The 20,513-nt window shown below is 37.0% G+C and overlaps 2 protein-coding genes and 1 pseudogene across 4 annotated transcripts; 1 reads left to right on the forward strand and 2 right to left on the reverse strand.

Annotated features, from left to right (window-relative positions):
* Positions 1-338: 338 nt before the first annotated feature.
* On the reverse strand, positions 339-10,000 carry LOC132182542 (basal transcription factor complex subunit-like protein). 3 transcript variants are annotated; one of them, XR_015911449.1, is made up of 12 exons: positions 9,845-10,000; positions 9,671-9,759; positions 9,249-9,519; positions 8,812-8,858; positions 7,431-7,468; positions 7,212-7,257; positions 4,774-4,827; positions 4,591-4,659; positions 2,790-2,866; positions 1,817-1,912; positions 592-1,029; positions 339-448 (listed from the first exon to the last, which is right to left on the reverse strand). XR_015911449.1 is itself a non-coding variant. In XM_059595822.2 (11 exons), the coding sequence occupies exons 1-11, from the start codon at positions 9,873-9,875 to the stop codon at positions 957-959; spliced, it is 891 nt and encodes a 296-aa protein (XP_059451805.1). In that variant the 5' UTR covers positions 9,876-10,000; the 3' UTR covers positions 339-956. The 3 variants fall into 3 exon arrangements, 1 of the variants encoding a protein (XP_059451805.1); XM_059595822.2 differs by having other exon boundaries at positions 339-1,029; XR_015911450.1 differs by lacking the exons at positions 339-448; positions 592-1,029 and having other exon boundaries at positions 1,890-1,912; positions 2,790-4,168.
* Positions 10,001-11,842: 1,842 nt separating this feature from the next.
* Positions 11,843-13,296, forward strand: LOC132167594 (aspartic proteinase nepenthesin-1 pseudogene; annotated as a pseudogene).
* Positions 13,297-14,116: 820 nt separating this feature from the next.
* LOC132167226 (lysM domain-containing GPI-anchored protein 1) lies at positions 14,117-17,613 on the reverse strand. The gene is made up of 5 exons (XM_059578132.2): positions 16,572-17,613; positions 15,986-16,103; positions 15,711-15,872; positions 15,555-15,586; positions 14,117-14,699 (listed from the first exon to the last, which is right to left on the reverse strand). The coding sequence occupies exons 1-5, from the start codon at positions 17,242-17,244 to the stop codon at positions 14,416-14,418; spliced, it is 1,269 nt and encodes a 422-aa protein (XP_059434115.2). The 5' UTR covers positions 17,245-17,613; the 3' UTR covers positions 14,117-14,415.
* Between the last annotated feature and the right edge of the window lie 2,900 nt (positions 17,614-20,513).

Below are 20,513 nucleotides of genomic sequence, written 5' to 3' on the forward strand. Positions count from 1 at the left end.
AGTGACATTTCTTCTTCTTTCTTAAATAACATAGATGTGGGATAAATGTTTGAGCTCATTATCTGCTTCCCAATTTCTCAATCTACCTTTATTTCATTTGTCTTTATTTTCTATTAGAAAAGGAGTAATGCTAATTTCCACATTGGATTTTCTCATCAGCCATGTGACTTTATGTCGGTTACTTAAAAAACAATAATATTAACCGGTTAAAACTTGCCACACCAACCAGCACAAAGTTGGTATAGAAATTTAGTGTGAAAAATAGCAGTACTCATTGGGATGTGTATAAAATAATACATGCAACTCTCTCCGACCCTTTCTGGAATGGTCGCAGCAGCTTCCAAATGAAAACCTCACTCATAACTCCATTGGGTAATTTACATTGATGTTAGCTTACATTAACCCCAAGTAAACTAATTTATTACAACCCCTTTCCTTTTTCCCTGCCCTGAATAGACCAAAAAAAAAAAAAAAAAAAACTAATTTATTACAGCACCGCAGAAGAAACAGCACAGAAAATTTCCAATCCTATATCCACCATAGAAATTACATTCCAAACTAACTGTAAATGAAATATCAATATTGGATTACCGGTTAGGTTGAGAAGAAGGCATTGCCAAAAGCTGTAGAACTCTGATTTCTTCCAAAAAAAAAAAAAAATCATATAGAAGCAATATGCTCTCTTCCGACATAAATAATACACATCCAAAACTGCTCTCATTCAGCACAGTTGCTACTTGCAACATAATCGTTGCTCCTTCCTAAAACAATTTTTTTTTTTTTTTATATGCTCTACAACAAGGCTATCGGGTGCAAAATTGGTGTTGTAGACCTAAATTGTCTTGGCGAACATATTTCTGGTTCCCAAACAGCTCAAGACAAGAAGGTTGACAAAACCTATCAGATGTACTATTTCAACAGTACTTTCAACAGCACTATTATATTACACTGTAAGATTATGTTTCTGGAGTCTTTCTCTTAAGATTGGAAGCCGAGGCAACATCTGCGTGAGCCTGACCAAATACTGACCTGCATGATGCCCAAAGCCACAACTAATATCAAGAGAGGTAAATTGATGACACAAAACAACATCTCAGAAACGCGGAGCAGCTCCATTTTTTTTCATCATAAAAAATAAAATTAAATTGATTCATCTGGATATCAAGAGCAGCAATGTGCAGTAACTAATTTCTCTGAGCTTTCAATCAACATATAAAATTAGCTAAGTTCACACCATGAAGGCAACCACTCCACTGACTGATTTTTAACTTATCTGGTTGTGAAGGATATCTTCCTTCCATAGAGTTATGGTCTTCTTCCAATTGATGTTACTGCCAACCTTAATTACTTTATCTTGCAGTAACAAAACACCTAAGTTTGACTTAAAAAATGGGGAAAAAAATAATCACAATTTTTTCTGTCCCCATCTCAAACTCCTCACAAACCCAACATAAGATTTAATAAAAAATATATATATAATAGGTAGACCTTTGCCATCCAGCTACTGCTAACATACCCAATATGGAGAGCTGAAAGATTTCTTACAGCCTGGAACACCTGAGTTTGACGATTCAAGACCCTTTGTTAAGCTTAATCAGAAAGAACAGTGATATAGCTATCCCCATATACCATTTGGACAAACCCTCAAAAAACATAGGACCACAAAAGTTAATCTACTTCTTTTGTGATTTTGAGCTTGCAGTCATTTACTACGAATAGGTATTAGTTTGAATTAAAGAATCATACACAGTGAAACCACTGCTGGCAGCTTATCATAAACAGTATAATATAAATTGAAAACAATAAATCCACTCACCCACAGGTCGAACATTTCTTGTGATGCTTACAGAATATGGACAAGCATACAGAACATATATAGCCCATGTCGATTGTCTTTTTATGGCAAAAGCACCTGCAAGTTTCAAAGGTTTAATACAGCGCATGCAATTCAATTGTGTGTGGGCATAAACTTATGTATATGCATGTATTCACATGCATGCATGTACTTATGCGTTACGAAGACAGAAAAAAAAAAAAAAAAACCCCTCACATTACATAAGACTTCTCTATTATTTTTATTTTTTTCAAGTAAAGAGGATTTCATTAAAAAACCAATGGACCTACCCAAGTACACATGAAGTATACAAGAGAAATACCTAATCAGATAAAGAAACGAGAACAAAAACGTCGTAAAAACTATAAACATGCAAACAATCATAAGCAGCTATCCACCGAAACAGTTTATACTTGCATATAAACTTAAACGTCTAAGTAAACAATGCATGCAAGAGAGAGAGAGAGATCAAATTCATCATTTTGAGAACCGTGACTGATATGGTAACCCTGCCCATGGAAAAGATTTTTAAGTGTATACCATGCGAGATTTGATTCTAGTAAGTTTGCTGTATTCAGTATCACCAAACATCCAAACAAGCTCATTAATCCAGATACAAGAGAAAAATTGAGACCCACCATCTAATTTGTACCTCTATGTAAAAATGAATACAGATAATCAGTTCATTGCAGATATAGATTTATTTCTAATCAGTTTTTTTCTAGATTTATCTAATTAAGGTGAGTTTAACTTAATGCAGGCAGAATATTAAAAATATAATCACATTTGCCAAGAAAAAGTCAACGATGCAGCCCCCAGTATAATTACACCCGCAATATAACAATTTCAAACATCAATATTAGTACTTACAAAGGGAAACATCCAGAAGAACAAGTGGCTTGAAAACAACATAAAGAAAAAAAGAAAAAAAATGACCACAACAGGTTTAACTTACGAGGCACGGAAGTCAACACCAACAGACTTAGGAAGCTGTAAGAAGGTACGAGAATGCAAATCAGTCGCAAAAACTGTCTGCATGAAACAACAAGATTTCATCAGTATCAACAAGTTGAAAGACATGTAAAAGAAAGGCTTGTAGACTACAGAAAATTAGATAGAGTGACATAATACGGAACAAGATTGTCACATATACATGAAAAACCAAAGATGGTGACTGAATACAACAACAAAAGTTTCAGAAAATATATCCATTATATAATAATAAATCTTAAACAAGAAAAAAGAATACCAACTACATAACTAGCTTCTATATTAGATTCTTACAAGTTCGGTATTCAGAAGTGAAAGAGCTGAAAGTTATTAAAGGTTCAACAAGTTCTTGCTAGATTTTCAGGTTCAGACCAAATCAATTCTGTTGATTTAAACACACTATTCTTTTCTAATCCGAAAACAGCTAAAAGTTCTGATCCCGAAACTGAAGCGGTACAAATAAAAGCTGCTACAGTTGACATACAAAGCACAAGAATATCATTCAGATATAAGACGATTATGGGGCTTAACTAATGTGTAAACTCAGGATTGGTATTTCTATGTACTGAATTCTTGGAATGTAACATAGAACCAAATCCTCATTTTCTCACCTTTGAATTCTAATTTCGTCAGTGCAGATCAATTGGATCAGAAGCAACCCCATTTTAGAATAGCACTGCTATAGTGCAAGAACGTTCTGTTCAATTTTTTTCATGCAGTTTTGAAGCACATTGGGATTAGAAAGAAATGAAGTAGCTAACTTACTGGTATTGTAACTGAAAACAAGATCTGTTCATACAATAGCTACATTCTGTTCAAACTATCCTGCCAGGTCAACCATGGGTTTTCCTTCAACAACAACAACCACTATAAGATCTTGTGCTTGTGCAAGCTTAATACCCCTTGAGCGTGAGCCAGATACGCCATAGAGTTTGAATAGTAGCTACCCAAACAACCTATGGAATATAAAAAAAGAGCAGGTAATCTTGTGAAGATTTTTAACAATGCATGTTTTGAACCATAACCTGAACAAACCATGTCCAAATTTTTCCAATTTGAGCTTCACAAGTTCTTCCAAACCTGAGTATACATACACACAAGTCAGGTGATGGCACAGTGAACCCGCGTGCTAGTAGTATTGGATTTCATGCTTCATGGTCCAAGGTGTCTCAGTGACAATACAATGGTTCTCTTATAGTACTCTCGACAACATACAGATCAGGACATGAACTTTTTGAAAACCATTAAATATTATCATACAGAAAATAAGTCTTTCAAAGATCTGAACAACGTCAGCTTTAACTTATCACCAGCTTTAATCATATCTAGATTGCGCCACCTCAGCTTGAAAGACAGAAAATCAATATAAGTCAGGTAACCGGAATGTGAAGAACATAGTATCCATGTCATATGTCATGCGTCTCAACCAATGGTGTCTCATTTGGCTCTATGACAACTCTATTGAGTTCTATGCAAAAAGAGTAATGCTATACACACACTTTTATTCCACTTTGCTGATGCGGCCCTCAACAAAGTGGGATAAATGTGTGATATATAGCATTATTCTTTTTGTGAATTAACTTCCTCTGTATTGTTTAATGTTATACTCCCAAAAGCTTTAAAATTTGACATGCATATTATATAGTTTTTTGAAAGAAAAAAAAAGTATGAAAGCAATACAGCATGGGCAAGCTCAATTAGCATAGAACAAAGATAAAAGACTGCAACTTTAAACTGCTTAGTGAAAAATATTCTACACAACCTACCAAGAGATATTGAAACAGCCCATCCAGTTGTTGGGGTTTCTGATACACACCACCAGTTATGTAAGAAGCCTGATATTCAAACACATTAGATGCAATCACTAAAGCCAACAGAGGGCTGATGCCAATATTATATCATGTATTGCAATGAAAACTCATTAAAATTACATGCAACGGACAAATTACCTGCTGAAGGAAGGCAGAATTGTTAGAACCTATATAGCAAGAATCTATAGGAACCTGCACCAGAGGCAATTTGGATTTACATAAGAAAGTTCTTTAAATTCAAAAAAGAATCAGTGAGTATAATCATCTCAAAAAAGGAAAAAGATCATAAATCTTATTAGAGGACCTTTTGTATGCTCCCAAGTACTTAAAAAATGATAATAAACCAACATAGTACTAGTACGAGTACGCATACAGTATAAAGAAGCTAAATAAGAGCAAACCACAAACTTAAATGACATATATGTGGACACCATAAATTTGTACCTCAAACATATTTTACTAACAAATTGTTAAATATTTTGCAAGAAAGACTTTGGAAACCATGTATTTACATAGATCAAATCATCCCAGGACTTCATTTCAAATTTGCAATCGGCCAACTTAAATATATTTAGCCAATCCAAATTAGTTTGGAAAAGGGGTTTATGGACCTAACTTCAATTAGTTGGGATTAAAGCTTAGTTGAGTTGAGGTGACTTTATATCTAATTTGCATATAACCAACCTGTTCAACAAAGCTTGCCTAGCATAATTTGACTGACCATCTAATAAGCCACCGAATATCTTGCATAGCCTTGAAGATATGAAATTCCAACCATAATGTTGGCACACATCACACACATGATGATGGTACATTCTCTATCCTACACTGTTGCCAAATGTCTAGCACTTGCCCACAGTCTAAAAGCCAAATGAATTATGGTCAGGCATTTTCCATAAAAGATTACATTGTTTGACAAAGAAGATGCAGATTTAACAATCAGTAGTCAAAATTTGAAACTTTTAGGCTCATAGTTCATACATCTGCATTTGAAGTATTTATTTATAGGGGATGGCTCAACCAAGGGGTGCAATCATTTTTCTTTTTTGATAAGTAATATGGTATGTATCAAAAAAAGGGCAATGCGCCTCTAGGTACACAATAAAGTATACATAGGTAGCCCAACTAAAACCCAACAACAAAACCCAAGAAGACCCCACCCCAAAAACCCAACAACCAAGGGGTGCAATCATTTTTGATGGACCCTTTATTTTCACAGACATTGAGGTTTCCACAAGCAATACAACCCAGAAAAACATTGCTTGATGTCAAGAATCTCACATCTCAAATGCCAATCTCAGACACTGGAACCATCTCTTTTTCTATTCATTTCAAAATCAAATGACCAAGATTCAAGGCACAGCTAGATCATTCGAGACAGGACATTAGATTATAAATGCATTTGATACTATTACAATGGAAAGTCGATGAATAAATAACTAAATGTTGTAAAATACTAGTACTCCTCCTTTGTGTTTTGATTGCTTTCTTCCATTCAAATTCTTAAGATTTTGAATGGTATCTGAATTTATTGGGTCCATCAGCAGTGATTCAGTACTATGCATTGGCAGGGCCAAGTCAGAAGTCCAGCCAGATCATGAAGGAAGTGAACAAGAAACTGAGTGAAAATGGGCACAAAGTACATAAGGTATTCATGTTGAAAAAGTATAAAGAGAAGGAATATGCATGTGGTTCATTGAAGATGAAGTCAAAGATGGACAAGAAGGTAGGAATAAAGAAGTCTAAAAGGGCGAAGTTGGTGAGAACGAGGTTTTATGAGGAGCTTGCATGAGTCAGAGTGATTACAAAAAAGAAATTGAGAAGAGGTTTGAAAAACTGAATATCAGATAGGCAGCAAGGATTGGAAGATAAACAAGCAATTCAAGAATCAAGACTCGAGTGGTTAAAGAAGCAGAAACAGAAGATTGGCAACCTTAGGTTTGATAGTAATCTGTATGAAACTCGTATCAATAATCATTTTGCTCAATGAATAATGCTATTTATCATAACAAGTCACTCAGAATTCATTATAGAGTATGGTGGTTAATGCACGGAAATCAGTCCAGATTCTCATTAAGGATTACTGAAATAACATTTACATATGACAGTAAGTCACAGTTATTCATTAAAAACTGTGGCAAACAAAACAACTATGTTTGCCACCTGTTTCTAGTTCCATTTTAGCAAAATAAATAGTAAAGCTTTCATGCTTGACAACTGGGAGGAAATTTAATTTCTTCAAGAAATTTTTTGACAATAATAACAACTAATGATTAAGATTTTGATCTTTATTACTGAAAATCAACAGGATAAAGATATGTTCCACATATGATAGCCAAATCTTTCATATTAAAATTGTAAGACCCACAACCAGGGCCATTTATGCTACATGTTCTCATAAAAAGATATCAAACTAATATGCCTAAAGCATTCCCAGCTTTCATTGGGACTGGAGGAGGGAATCAACTGTAACACATTGGACCATTTCCAAAAACTGATTCAGCCATTTACCAACCGAAAAGTATTTTTTATACAGATTATTCATAGGACAACAAAGAGAAACATTAACTGCATACCATAGAGCGCTGCGCTGAAAATATTGCATTCATGATTGCAACATATCTGGAAAAGAGGGGAAAACTTCAGGCAAAAAGCTCAACCTAAAAGTACAAAAAGTAGTAGTAATAATAAAAGTAATACTCATACCAATTGTAGTAGTAATAATAATAATAATAATAATCAGAAGAAGAAGAAGAAGAAGAAAATGACACTGCCAAAAATTATAAAGAACATACTGTTCTGGTCCATCTGAGGATCCCTGCAAGCATAAAATCTGCCCCCATATGTCAGTAACTTTACCAGAAAGATATTCTACTCAAGTCTAAAAATCTAAATGAATGCAATAAAATGATAAAGCAGAAAATAGAGGGGGGGAAAATAATTACAAACAAAACCAACAGAAAGTAGGCTTTAAAAAAGAAACACAATGTCATATATCATTCTACAAATTGGCCATGCACATTGCAATAATTAGACCAACTGCATACAATCTGAATGAAGAGCAACAAGCGTTCAGTGAAATATATTTCAACTTTGGATGATATTAAAAGCTATACAATCACCATATCACAGAAAACATCACCACAGGTCATCCACTATATCAAGTTAGAAGAGTTTGTAGAAGAAAACTAGAGACCTTTTAAGGACTAACTGGAGCTTGTGTCACAATAGAGTTTCAGTTATATGTAAGGTTGAGGAATTTTACCTTCAATAAACCTCATTCAATGGCAATATTATTTAAATCGTGCTCCAAAATTCATTACCAATAATTCCACTTTTGAGTGTGTCAACCACTAGCACCTTCATGAATAATTTTGATACAGCAATTAGAACTAACCAAATCAGTTTTTGGACAACTATAGTTACTACAAACCACAAAAGCTTGTAGATTCACACATCAGTGTCTCGTAATGTCAATGTTTTCCTAACAACAATTTCACACGCTAAACTTGCTTTGCTACACATAAAAATCTTTTCCAAATTTTTTTATTTTTTATTTTAATGACAGGGAACCTCGACAAAGCAGGGCCCTTTGGACCCACCCCTGTAAAGTAAACTTCGAACCCGAGCACCGTACCCTCGGAAGTTCCCCTACACGAATCAGGGTAAATCACTGGTTTTTTACACCAGGGGGTGTGGCCCCAAGGGAGAGTTTGCACCTAGCAAGTCTTGAACTTGGGATCTAAGGGGTGATACTCCTTAAGACCACAAGCCTCAATCACTAGACCAACCCTTTGGGGTTGATCTTTTCCAAAAATTTTAATTTGCAAGTATAATGATTTTTATTCTATATATGGATCAAGACTGCCAAATAGGTTAAAAAATACATGTGCCTCTTTGTGCTTGATTAGAAAGTGTTAAAAAGGCATCGCACAATTCCATCTTCAAATACAGTGATGCGACTATATCAAAGGAATATACTACCACCAAGATACTTAATAATGAGACTTGCACAGTGTATATCATATTGAAAAACAAAATCTCACAGCTCCGCAATACATTTGAGAACCATTCACGGCGATTGATGGCCGGATAATCAATCAAAGAAATATCAGTACTCCAACTTATGCAATTCAGCAAATAAGTATAAGTTTAAATGCAGATATAAATACTCACTCGAGGTTGCGGATGGAGCGGTCCCGAACGAAAAATCCTTTGTATATCTAGTCATCGAAACAAGTGAAAGTAAAACAAACTTTAGATGTCCCGTGAATATCAAACAGCTCCATTGTGTCTTACACATTTGTGATTGATTCAGGCTATTACACATAACATCAAAATCTTTAGCAGCCAAATCCAGTTAATCCCCAAACTATCTCCATGCCACCCAATGGAGCCTTTCATTCTATTAGAATATTGATTAAGTGATTAAATTCACTCTTTCTCATCAACTTAGGCTTTTGGGACAGATAGAAATTTGCCATGGTATCAAAGTAGAGATGCTGAATTAAAAATCTAACTCGGCAGGCTTAAGCAAGACAAGCGAAAATTTATCATATTCCGATATCGATAGCGACTAACTAAACAAACATAAGCAATAATTAAAAGGATACAACAAAGAGCCATAGACAAGGAGCCCGATAGCAGCGAAGAAGTGGTGGGCCCTAGAGAGTCTTGCTTGCCCAAGTGCTCGTCCCTGGTCACAAACTCTTCCAATTTCTGCAACAAGTCGGAGCAGAGGGCGGGCATTCTTCCGCTCTCAATACTGGGGCTCGTCGCCATAGACGAGTCGTAGATGTAGTCGCAGGAATTGCACCCGGTAGCAATCACCACCACTTGGTTGAGTTGGTTCAGAACTAAGATCGAGTTCAGAAACGAAAGAAACTGCAGTAAAAACTCAAAAACTGAGAATCTAAACCGCAATTAACCTCAGTTTGGCTCGCCAGAAAATGCAGCAGAAAAATTTGATAAGTCCTAATTTCGATCAATCAGATGGTCAGGATTTGGAATTGTGAGAGAGAGAGAGAGAGAGTACGTGAGAGAGGAACTTGGAGAAAGGAAAAGCAAAAGAGCTCCAGAAGAAAGGGTTTGTGTCCAACAGTACCACCAGGACGCTCACGTCATCTGCAACAACACGATCCAACAACAAACAGAGAATGAGATAAAGAAGAAGAAGAACGTGAAAGTAGAGAGAGAGAGAGAGAGGGACCTGCATAGAGCTTTGAAGGAGCGGACGCCATGAGAATTTACAAGCCTCGTTTCTGAATGCGTATGTGTTGCTATCAAATGTAATTGATTTCGCGGGAACTTGAAGCGATGGAAAGGATGGGGATTCTCTGCGAGTGTTTTTCTGAGTGATGATCATATGAACTGCAGCCTACTTGTTGGAGCACAATGGGTATAACTTTTTATCGGGCGGGTAGAGGCCCAATTTCGGGTTTGTTGATTTGGGCCAATAACAAAAACATGAGGCTGGGAGATGTCGTTACTCGAAAGCCGGAAGGCGGAAAGCACCTTATTTTAATGATTTTTTTTTTTTTTTTTTCTGATCAGATTTTATTTCTTTTCTTCACCTCATAATTCAAGGAACATGATGCGTTACAAAAATCCTATAAAGTTTTTAATTTTATTAAAAGCCTGTTTAGGATTGCGTTTAAGAAATAGAGCTTTTAAGTCAAAAATAGCTTTGGGGCAAAAGCTTCATTTTTAAGCTTTTGTCAAAAATGCTTTTTTTTTTATATATACTATTTTTAAGGCTTTTTTGACCCTTAAAAGCGCTTTTAATTAATTTTACCAAACGAGTAATTTTTTTTTCCAACAAACTTTTTGAGTGTTAAAAGCACTTTTAAATCCTCAAACGCAATCTCAAACAGGCCTTTAATGTATCTTTTATGATTTTAGTTGATATCTCATTTCACCCACATGTTTTCAATTATTTTTTTCCATTAGAATGTAGATAAAATATAAACATCTACAAACCTAACAGAGGCTTTTTTCTGTTATTTGGATTCTTTTTATTATTATTATTATTATTAAGTGTTTTTCTTATTTCCCTTGTGTTTTTCTTTGTATTGTGCTTTGTAGCTTTATTTGTATTTTTTTGGCTTCTGTGTTTTGTGGGTTATCCCAGTTCTTTGGCGATTTGATCTTTATGTTGAGACTTTTGTAACCGGATTAGTGTTGATACCTCTCTACTTTTTCAGTCCCTACATTGGACTATAACAATACATATTCAACTTCAATATTTTTTCGGTGGTTGTTGTTGTTTACAAATAGGGGTTCAGATAGGTTAGCCTTCATTTGTAGCTCTTTTACTTCTATAACCGCCTTATACCGCCCCTTTAGATGACCAAATCACTTATTTGACATATTTTTTAACCTTTGAATGTATTGTCGCGCCGTTAAATTTCGTTTTTGGTCTGTTGTTGGGAAGCCCATCCATTTTCTCATTTTTAGGATCATCCAATCTCTCTTTATTTCGGATTAGGAGTGTGAAGGATTCCCATTATAACCCTTTTCCTATTAAATTAGGAAGAAAAAAAATTGAGTCATGAGCTTCCTTTAAGACTCATTAATAAGTTCTTAGTTCAACCAATTGTTTGAAAATTTATGGAAGAGTAATATTGTATAGCATATTTGTATTATACAATTTTTTTATAATGTTGACATGTTATTTTTAACTAATTCTCAAATTTTATTTTAATTTTTTAATGACGACTGATCTAAAAGTTTTTGAGACTCTCAAGGTTAATGCTTTGAAATAAAAATGTCAACCCTTGTCTTTATAGGAAGGTAATAAAATGTTTATAAAAAAAAAAAAAAAAAGAGTAATATATATGAGTAATTCTAAATGGTCTATTTGTGTCCTACCTGTGTTATTCTACGAATAATGTGGCTATTAAAATCACTATTTGATCAAAACTCAATAATGATCAATCAAAAGCTCAATGGTAATTTTAATAACCACATCATTCTTAATAAAACACAAATAGCATTTCTAAAATATATATATAGTGGTGTAGCACTCATTACGTTTTGCACGTGCATGAGCTGCACCATTGGTTGGCATGGCCAGTTCAACGCACATTTTCCGCATCATCCTCACCTCCACCAAATGTTTCATCCTTAGAAAACCACTATAAATTCTATCTGCCAATTCACTCGTTCATTACGTACGTTGCCCTAAATTTGCATGCACGTACACAATGGCACAATATCTCCCTGTTCCCTCTCTATCAATTTTGATACTAATTCTCCTCCCATTGGGATGCTCCTCCCAAGAAAATTTCAGCTTCCGGGTCAGCCTCTCCCGCATCGACACCGACCAAAATCTTTCCAACATACAAATCATCCAACAAGAACTCCTCCGTGGGAAAATGCGGGTCGATAGGCTGGGCCTTGCAGTACGAACAAAAGCTTTTCAAGCGCCGATTCTAGGTGGAGATGGAGCCTTCTTGATGAACTTGTCGATAGGGACCCCGCCAATACCTTTCCGCGCCATAATGGACACGGGCAGTGACTTGATCTGGACGCAATGCAAGCCATGTAGGCGCTGTTTCAAGCAACCAACGCCTGTTTTTGAGCCGGCGCTATCATCTTCGTTTAAGAATGTTTCATGCGATAGTCCGTTGTGCAAGGATTTTGTCAACTCAAAGTGTGGGAATGAATCATGTCACTACAATAATGTTTATGGTGATGAATCGACCACAGAAGGGTTTATTGCAACAGACACTTTCACCTTTGGAGACTCGCACCACCATGTTCCCGTGCCAAATATAGGATTTGGGTGTGGTGTCGACAACGAGGGGGTGGGACTTGACCACGCCGCGGGGATATTGGGCCTCGGGCGAGGACCTACTTCCCTTGTTGCACAGCTCAATGTGCAGACATTCTCGTACTGTTTAACATCAATTACTGCCAAAAAGAAAAGTAGCCTTTTCTTTGGGTCTCTAAAAGATTTGAAAATCACACATGGGCAGCGGCTCAAATCCACCCCATTGATTAAAAACCCATCGCAGCCATTGTTTTACTACCTATCTCTTGAAGCCATCACCGTCGGCGATGCTCTCTTGCCCATACCAAGACAAGTGTTCGAAATAGTCGACGGAGTGGGCGGCATGATCATTGATTCCGGAACCACAATCACTAGCTTACAAGAGGATGCATTTAGCATTCTAACGCAAGAGTTTCTGGCGCAGGCGAAACTAAATGTGTCGAGTTTCTCCACAATGGGTTTGGATGTTTGCTTTGAAGTTAACTCAGGAGATGATGAGGAACTTAAGGCGGGCATCCCTCGAATGGTTTTTCATTTCAAGGGGTTAGATTTGGAGCTGCCACGGGAAAATTATATGATAGTGACAAAGGAAATGGGAGTGGCATGCTTGGCAATGGCTCCGACGGGTGCTTTATCAATATTCGGCAACTTTCAGCAGCAAAATATGCTGGTTGTTCATGATCTCAAGAAGGATACTGTGTCTTTTATTCCTGCCAAATGTGATCAGTTGTAGGTGCCTTGGTGAGTCAACTTTTCCTAGCACATCAACAGGGTCTAAGTTTTTAAGAGGAAACTTTGAGGGAAATTTTCTCTACACATTATTACGAGTCCAAAATATTTGTGGACTCCGTTTTTGAAAGTCACATGTATTGCATCAAAAATGTGCGCAAGCAAATTGATGCGACACAAACAAAAAAAGAAGTGCCTTGTGAGACACGTATAGTTATCTTCCTTCTAGTCCGACATCAATAAATCCAACTAATTTTTTGGTTCAACGTGTAATATCAAAGTCCCATCTACATTTATAGCACATAAATTTGAGACGATTTAAGGAAAGAAAAGTCATTGCCAACTTTCTAAAGTATTTTCTTAATGAGCTTCCATAGTGTAGAATTTGCTTGTTTACAATGAAACAAAATCTCCTACAATGGTAATTGTAGTACAACTCAGACATCTCAAGAAATGGTAACTGCAAGGCCCATGTGTTGAATTAAAGTCTCCAACGATTTAAGCATTACAAATTGAGAGAGTGTTCATATGATAGGCATCTGCCCAGTCACCTATATGGTAGGTGAATTTCATATGAACTCTCACTATTGCTACCCAAATTGCTGTAAATCACTGTCCTCAACTGCCTAGTTTATAGAGTAGTTGCTTCCTCAAATACCCTTTTTACCAAGTCAAAATCCCCTACAATTGGAGTACCCGAATTGCAATGCAATTCAAGCAGCCCAAATTGGACTCCAATTCAGGCACCCAATTGTGTGATCCTAAAATTCACTCGAAAACTATCAAAACTTAACATGTGTCAAAACAACAAGCTCTCTCTTAAAGACAACAAAAAGAGTTTTATGGCATCGTACAGAGAATTCCATGAAGTATCGGCTAAAAGAGCAGATCATGCTGCTGAAAATTAAGGTATTTGAGATTCCAACAAACCACCAAGGAACCAATAGAGATTATTTTTTTAGCAGAGTGAAACAAAGGTGCTAAAAGGACAGTAAAAGGTGCAGCATCCCTAATCATACAAGTTATCCCCCAAGGCAATGCAGTCACCTAGACCATTTCTTAATTGATAACAAGAATAGATTACAGAAAGGCAACTGGTCATACCTTTGGAATACATTTTTTTTTAAAAAAAAAAAAAAAAAGGTGCATTTTGAAAACTAAAGATTCACTGCATCCACAAATCAGTTTGACAGTAGAAACAAATAAATAAGAGTTAAATAAAATAGACAAAAACATAACAACCACAGAGAACAAAACCCCACCATCAATCTGAAAAATTACAATGACATAGACATTATGAAATTGACAAGCAAAAAGAAGAGAAGCACTGATGGGAAAGTGGCTAATGAATTCACCAGGGACCAAGCGTCAGAAGCACTCGCAACAGGACTGCCTGCAGGGGGAAGTAGTGGAACGATTCCAGTTGTCGTCGGCACCACTGTTGACTTGGGTTTTGTTGTTCCAGCACCATCAGATGATTGAGGTGAAGGTGAAGGTGCAAACATTGAATCATGGACTATTGAAGAAGGTGGTGCTATAAGTGGAGGAAATTGCTGCGCCCCTGCATCATTTTATAAAAGCAATTCAAAAACAAATTAAGAGTTGCAACGATAAAATCACAAAAAGAAGAGCATAATGAAGCTTTATGTGAATACTTTTTTTCAGCTTTCAATAGTCATCAATGAGAATGAGAGTTATGAACTTTACATCTGCATTTAAACTCAAGTTCATAATGTGAAAGGAGTTGTTAACCATCAATTGATTTTCTAATATGACATTGTCTAGAATAATTTTTTGATAAGTAATCGAAATTTTATAAAATGTGAAAGGGCACAACCCAAATACGCAACACGTATACAAGAAACAAAACTAAACAAAAAAAGAAAAAGATCAAGAAAATCCTGAAAACTAGAAGAATGAAGACAAACAGTTGCTGTCCACTGATAAAGGGTTTTGAAAAATAGGCCTTGAGCTCCTCTACCAATCTCTCACAATTCTTAAAACTACAAACGTTTCTCTCTCCATAAACACCACAATAAGCAAGACGAGGTCATTTTCCACGCTGTTGCACTTTGAAAAGAACCGCATTGCGCTTTCCAATAAGTGAAGAGACCCACTACCCATCAAGACATGACTGCACTTTAACCCATAAAGGTTGAAAACAATTAGAATAATTAGTTTAGTACTCTGCATAAATGCTTTGAAATCCAAGTGGTATGGTTGCCTATTAAAACTGAAAAAGTCCACTGTGTTAAGTAGCTTTTCTCCATAACATCATTACCAAGACCAAAAGCCTTTGGTTAGTCGAGGGGTTTGGGACTGTTTTATCCAAGTGAAAAAAAGAAACAAAGTTACAATTCATATTCCATGTATAAACCAAGTGCCCATAAATAAACAGCATGTAACAAACTTTTACCTGGGCATCGAGGTTGAAGAGATACAGACAAGCTGCAAAATAGACAGGACTGAATCAGCTTAACTTTCAAACATAGCTCCATCAAAGATATTACATGTCAAAATCAATATAAGAAGATAAAAAATAAAATGTCACACATATAAAGGATAAGCATACCTAGAGATTATGGTGCCATTGACGTAACCACCATAAGTACAAGAAGTAACATTGCAACCACCACTAGTCTGCTGCGCTGTAGCATTTCCAAGCATGAGGTTACTGTTACGGCATTGCATGCTCGAACAAGACGCAGATAATGAAGAAGGCATGCAGTACAATCTGTGTACACACATAGTAAAGTTTATCAACACTAGACTTTAAAAATTTATATCATCAAGAAGATCAAAGTCAACAACAAAGGAATTAAAATGTGGCAAAAGTTGCTTAATTACTTGAGGTTCCCCGGCCCACAACTGCATTGCACACAGTGACTCGCTGTAATGGCATAGCTCCCATTTGGCACAATCAAGCCATAATCCGAGGCATATCTTGGAAAATTAGACGCGCAAGCTGCAACATGAAGTGAACACCTTACCACCATGGCCATTTGCTACAAAACTTATAACGCATAAAAGCACAAACTTTGCACAACACAAAAGCTCCAACAAAATTCGAAACAAATGGAGAACAAGCTAAACCATCATGTATTCTTTACTGCCAAAAAACGCAAATACATCATATGCACACTACCTTGAACTGAAAGAAAAGTTAAAACAATACTGAGTGCTTAACACAGATTCCACGCAATAAGCACATCACTATTACATGAAACAATTAGAGATAAGCAACACTAAACTCACTTTTGAACATCCAAAAATTACAAAATTAACAACAAAATGTTAGCTTGAAACGCAAAATCCATGAACCCCACCACAAAATTCGCATGAAACTCAACCAATACAGACACAGAAAGTCATTACAATGCTTAGCACAAAAAAATCAAACACTTGTACTGATAAAGGAAAAGCACAAATATACCTGGTAATGGAACAGCAAGTATGTCCCCAGCCTTAACAGCTGCACTCCCCATGGCATTCACATTCATCAAATCAGTAATAGTGGTCAAATACCTCGCGGCAATCCCAGTCAAGGTGTCCACCGGCTTCACCACGTACGACAAATAGATAGCGGGCAGCGAATTATCAGTCCCGTTGAAGCAAGTACAGGGGAGCGGCACCACAAGGGTCTGTCCCACGTCGAGAACGGAGGGGTCCGATATCGAATTGGCCTCCTTAATCTGGTCAGCGGAGACCAAACCGGAGTATATGGAATCGGCGATGGACGCGAGCGTGTCGGAGGGACGGGTCTTGTACTTGGTGGAGACCGATTTGCGAATGCCGTCGACGCAGGAGCAGGTGATGGGGACTTTGACGAAGAGCTGGGCTGGGAGGATGTGGTTCTCGACGTCCGGGTAGGAGATGTCGATGGCATTGGCGGTGAGGATGGAAATGGAGTCGACCTGGAAGAGGGAGGCAACCTCGGAGACCTTCAGGTCGGTGTAGAGAGTGTAGCCCAGCAAGGCGTTGCACGTGTCGGCGTTGGTGCAGGGCTCGATTGTGGACTTGGAGCTCACACGACCTACATTCGTCAACACGGAGAGCAAAATGAGCAAGAAGAGGGTGTTGTGCAAGATGGGTTTTTGATTCGGCATTCTTTCCTTCTGTAAAATAAAAATGGGTTCTTTTGGGTTTGGTACCCGGAGTGCTCTAAGCCTGCATTTTTCGCTTTTGGGGAGGTTTGGTACTTGGTTTTGCTTCTTCTGTGTTCTTTCCCAACAGAACAAGGAATCCAGAGGGATGGGTCTACTGATTGGTGAGACTTTCCACACCAAAAAAAAGATGGCTTTATTTTTGGCTCTGGGGGTGGAAGACAGACTCTGGTGACAGGTGAGCCGTGAGCGAGCTTCTGGGTTCTCTAGGGTTTGGATTTTGCTTCTTCTTCACCTAGAGAAAGAGAGAGAGAGAGAAAGAGTATGGGAAGGGAAAGTTTTGAAGAGGAAGTAGCTCTTGGGAGTGGACAAAATGTGCTTGCATAGAGCTGAACAGTGAACAGACACTCGTCAGATTCTCGAGGTTGGAGTCTGAAACGTTTATTTTTTGCCTTGGACTAATTTGTCCTTGCGAACATCTTTTCTTCTCGGTTGTGGAAAATGATGTTTCCAACCCACAAACGGCACCGTTCTGAGAAAGAAAGGCTCTGTTTAACTACCAGATTTGCCCTTGCTTCTTGCTCTTCGACTTTTTTTATAAAAAAAAAAAAAACAAGCAGACAAGAAAAGAATAAAAACAAGATTACAAGAGACAGCTCATATAATGATGCCGATTCTTTCCGTTATTTAAAGATAAAACATTATCATAAAAGCTATTAAAGGTAAATTATATATGCAAAAATTTGAGTTCAAATCAACTTTAGATGCTAAAATATAAAAGGCTAATAAGGTCTAAAAAGAGATGATGATTCTCAAATATTTTAGGGCAAATTTGATTGCAACATCAAATCAAAGGAGATGAGCGTTCTTATAAACCTTTTTCTTTTCTTTTCTTTTTTTCTGATTGCAGCATCATTTGATTTGGGTAATTTCGGTCGTGTTTTCGGACTGGCATTGAGTAGGGATGTTTTTGTCATTTCGTCGTTGTCTTTTTGGATTCATGGGTATCCAAGCGAACCCCACGTTAAACTATTATCGGGTGTCCTGTTGTCTGCTTTTCAGGCATGCGGGGAACGAATTTTTGGTTGTCTAGCTGGTTGGAACATGGTTTGAAATCCCACACAAGATTAAGGAGCGCGTCATACACCCTCGACAGTCATTGGCTGGAGATTGGAGAATCGTTTCCACGCGCTGCGTGATTCGAGTCAGTAAGTAGTATTCAGCCGTGGAGCCAGGTGGCGGCCCGCCCACTTCCTCATTTAACCCAATTTTGTTCATTGTTGGGCTTCGGATTTGTAATTGCTTCCTATTGGCTTTGTTTCTTTAATGTATTTTGAGAAACACTTTTTTTTTTTTTTTTGGAAAAAGTATTTTGATATTTCATAAATAAATATGAAATTTGTTTTTTTATGTTTTTAGGAAGAGTGATTATATTCATCATTCCATTATTTATCTCCCATCTTCCAAAGTTGATGCGTTATGGTCTCCTAAAGCCAATGTTCATGCCTTAAATTCCACGAGGACCATGTCACATGCTTTGTGAGGTAGAATTAGGTGATATATAGCATTACTCTTTTTAGGATATAAGGTTTTTTTCCATTTCACTTAAATTGATATGAGCCATGTTCATGGTTGTGATTTAATGTAGTTGTATCTAACGGTATAAATTATGTCATATTATTTAAATGATATGCCAACATATTTATTACGTTGCATTATTTACACCGTTAGTTACAACAATACTAAATTATGATCATAAAATAATGATAAATTATACAAATATTCCTACGGTGGAATATGCTCCTTATCCGAGAAATTTTTTGGGACGATGAAGCCAGCCTGATTAGTGGCCTCCCGCTAAGCAGATATAGTAAACAAGACAGATTAATTTGGAATTTCACAAGCATAGGCGAATTCTCGGTTAGAAGTGCTTATTACCTAGAGTTGGAGAGAAACGCCGGAAATAGAGGTGAAGGCTCTACAAGGTCGGGTTTCAAATAAGTCTGGAAACAAATATGGGAGTTGCGGGTACCCAATGCCGCAAAGGTTTTCATTTGGAGGGCGTGTAATAATATTCTCCCTACAAAAGAAAATCTTAAAAATAAGGGAGTATTGAAGGAAGCTAACTGCATTTTCTGTAATAGAGTCATTGAAACTACTGCACATGCACTATGGCATTGTCCTGCGGCACAAGACGTATGGAGTGTTAGTGAACGAATTTTACATAAAAGTGTATGTTTGGAGGAGGACTTCTTGGGAATTTTTGAATTTTTCCTTCGCAAGTGCAAATCGGAGGTGCTGGCTATTTTTGCAACGACAACCCATGAGATTTGGAAGAGAAGAAATGCGGTTGTCCACGATGAGCAATTTCAACATCCTAGTGCGCTGGCTAAGGGAGCAATGCAGATGTGGAGGATGTGGGAACAGACTTCGGTGCAACAAGAGGAAACGGATGTGAGTCCAGCTACCGAGTCTGCAGCACATGTGAGGTGGAAAGCTCCTATTATGGACACGTACAAGTGTAACTGGGACGTGGCTATGAAATCGGATGCTAGGAGGTTGGGAGTTGGTATCATAATCAGGGATTATATGGGGTTTGTTTGTGCAGCCTCTTGCCTAAGTTTAGAGGATAGTCCAAAACCTACTGTAACATAAGCGATGGGAGCCAGGTGTGCATTGGAATTTGGCAAAGACTTGGGTTTCCAAAACATTATATTGGAAGGGGACTCAAAAACAGTAATCCAAGCTATTGTTGGGGAGAAATTATTGGTGCAAATTTGGTCAAGTAATTGAAGATATCCATGTTATCATGGCAGGATTTAGGAGCTGGAGGGCGGAACATGTTAAAAGATAAGCAAATGAAGCAGCTCATGGCTTGGCAAGGGTAGCAGGGATTACATGGGTTTCTAGAATCTGGATGGAATAAGTCCCTGATATTGTTCAACATATTGTTCTCTTAGAGCAATCGTCTATTGGAGTTTAGAGCCTCGTGCTCTTGATATTTAGAGTTTGGCTCTAGATGTTATGTACTTATTTCAGAATTTTTTGAATGAGATTAGATTTTATTCAAAAAAAAAAATAAAATTATACAAATATTCTTCACCCAATCACACCCATCTTCATATAATGGATTGGTGAAACCATTGAATTTGCAAAAAGATATGGTTAAGAGAATGATGTATAACATAGCTCTAAAATAAGTAATCTTCATTTTACTTGAAATAAAGATGATCATTTAAAAAAATAAAAAAAAAAAGGTGTTTTTGTGTTTG

This window comes from Corylus avellana, chromosome 2 (genome assembly GCF_965113065.1).
Source record: "Corylus avellana chromosome 2, dhCorAvel1.hap1.2, whole genome shotgun sequence".
Lineage (NCBI taxonomy): Eukaryota > Viridiplantae > Streptophyta > Magnoliopsida > Fagales > Betulaceae > Corylus > Corylus avellana.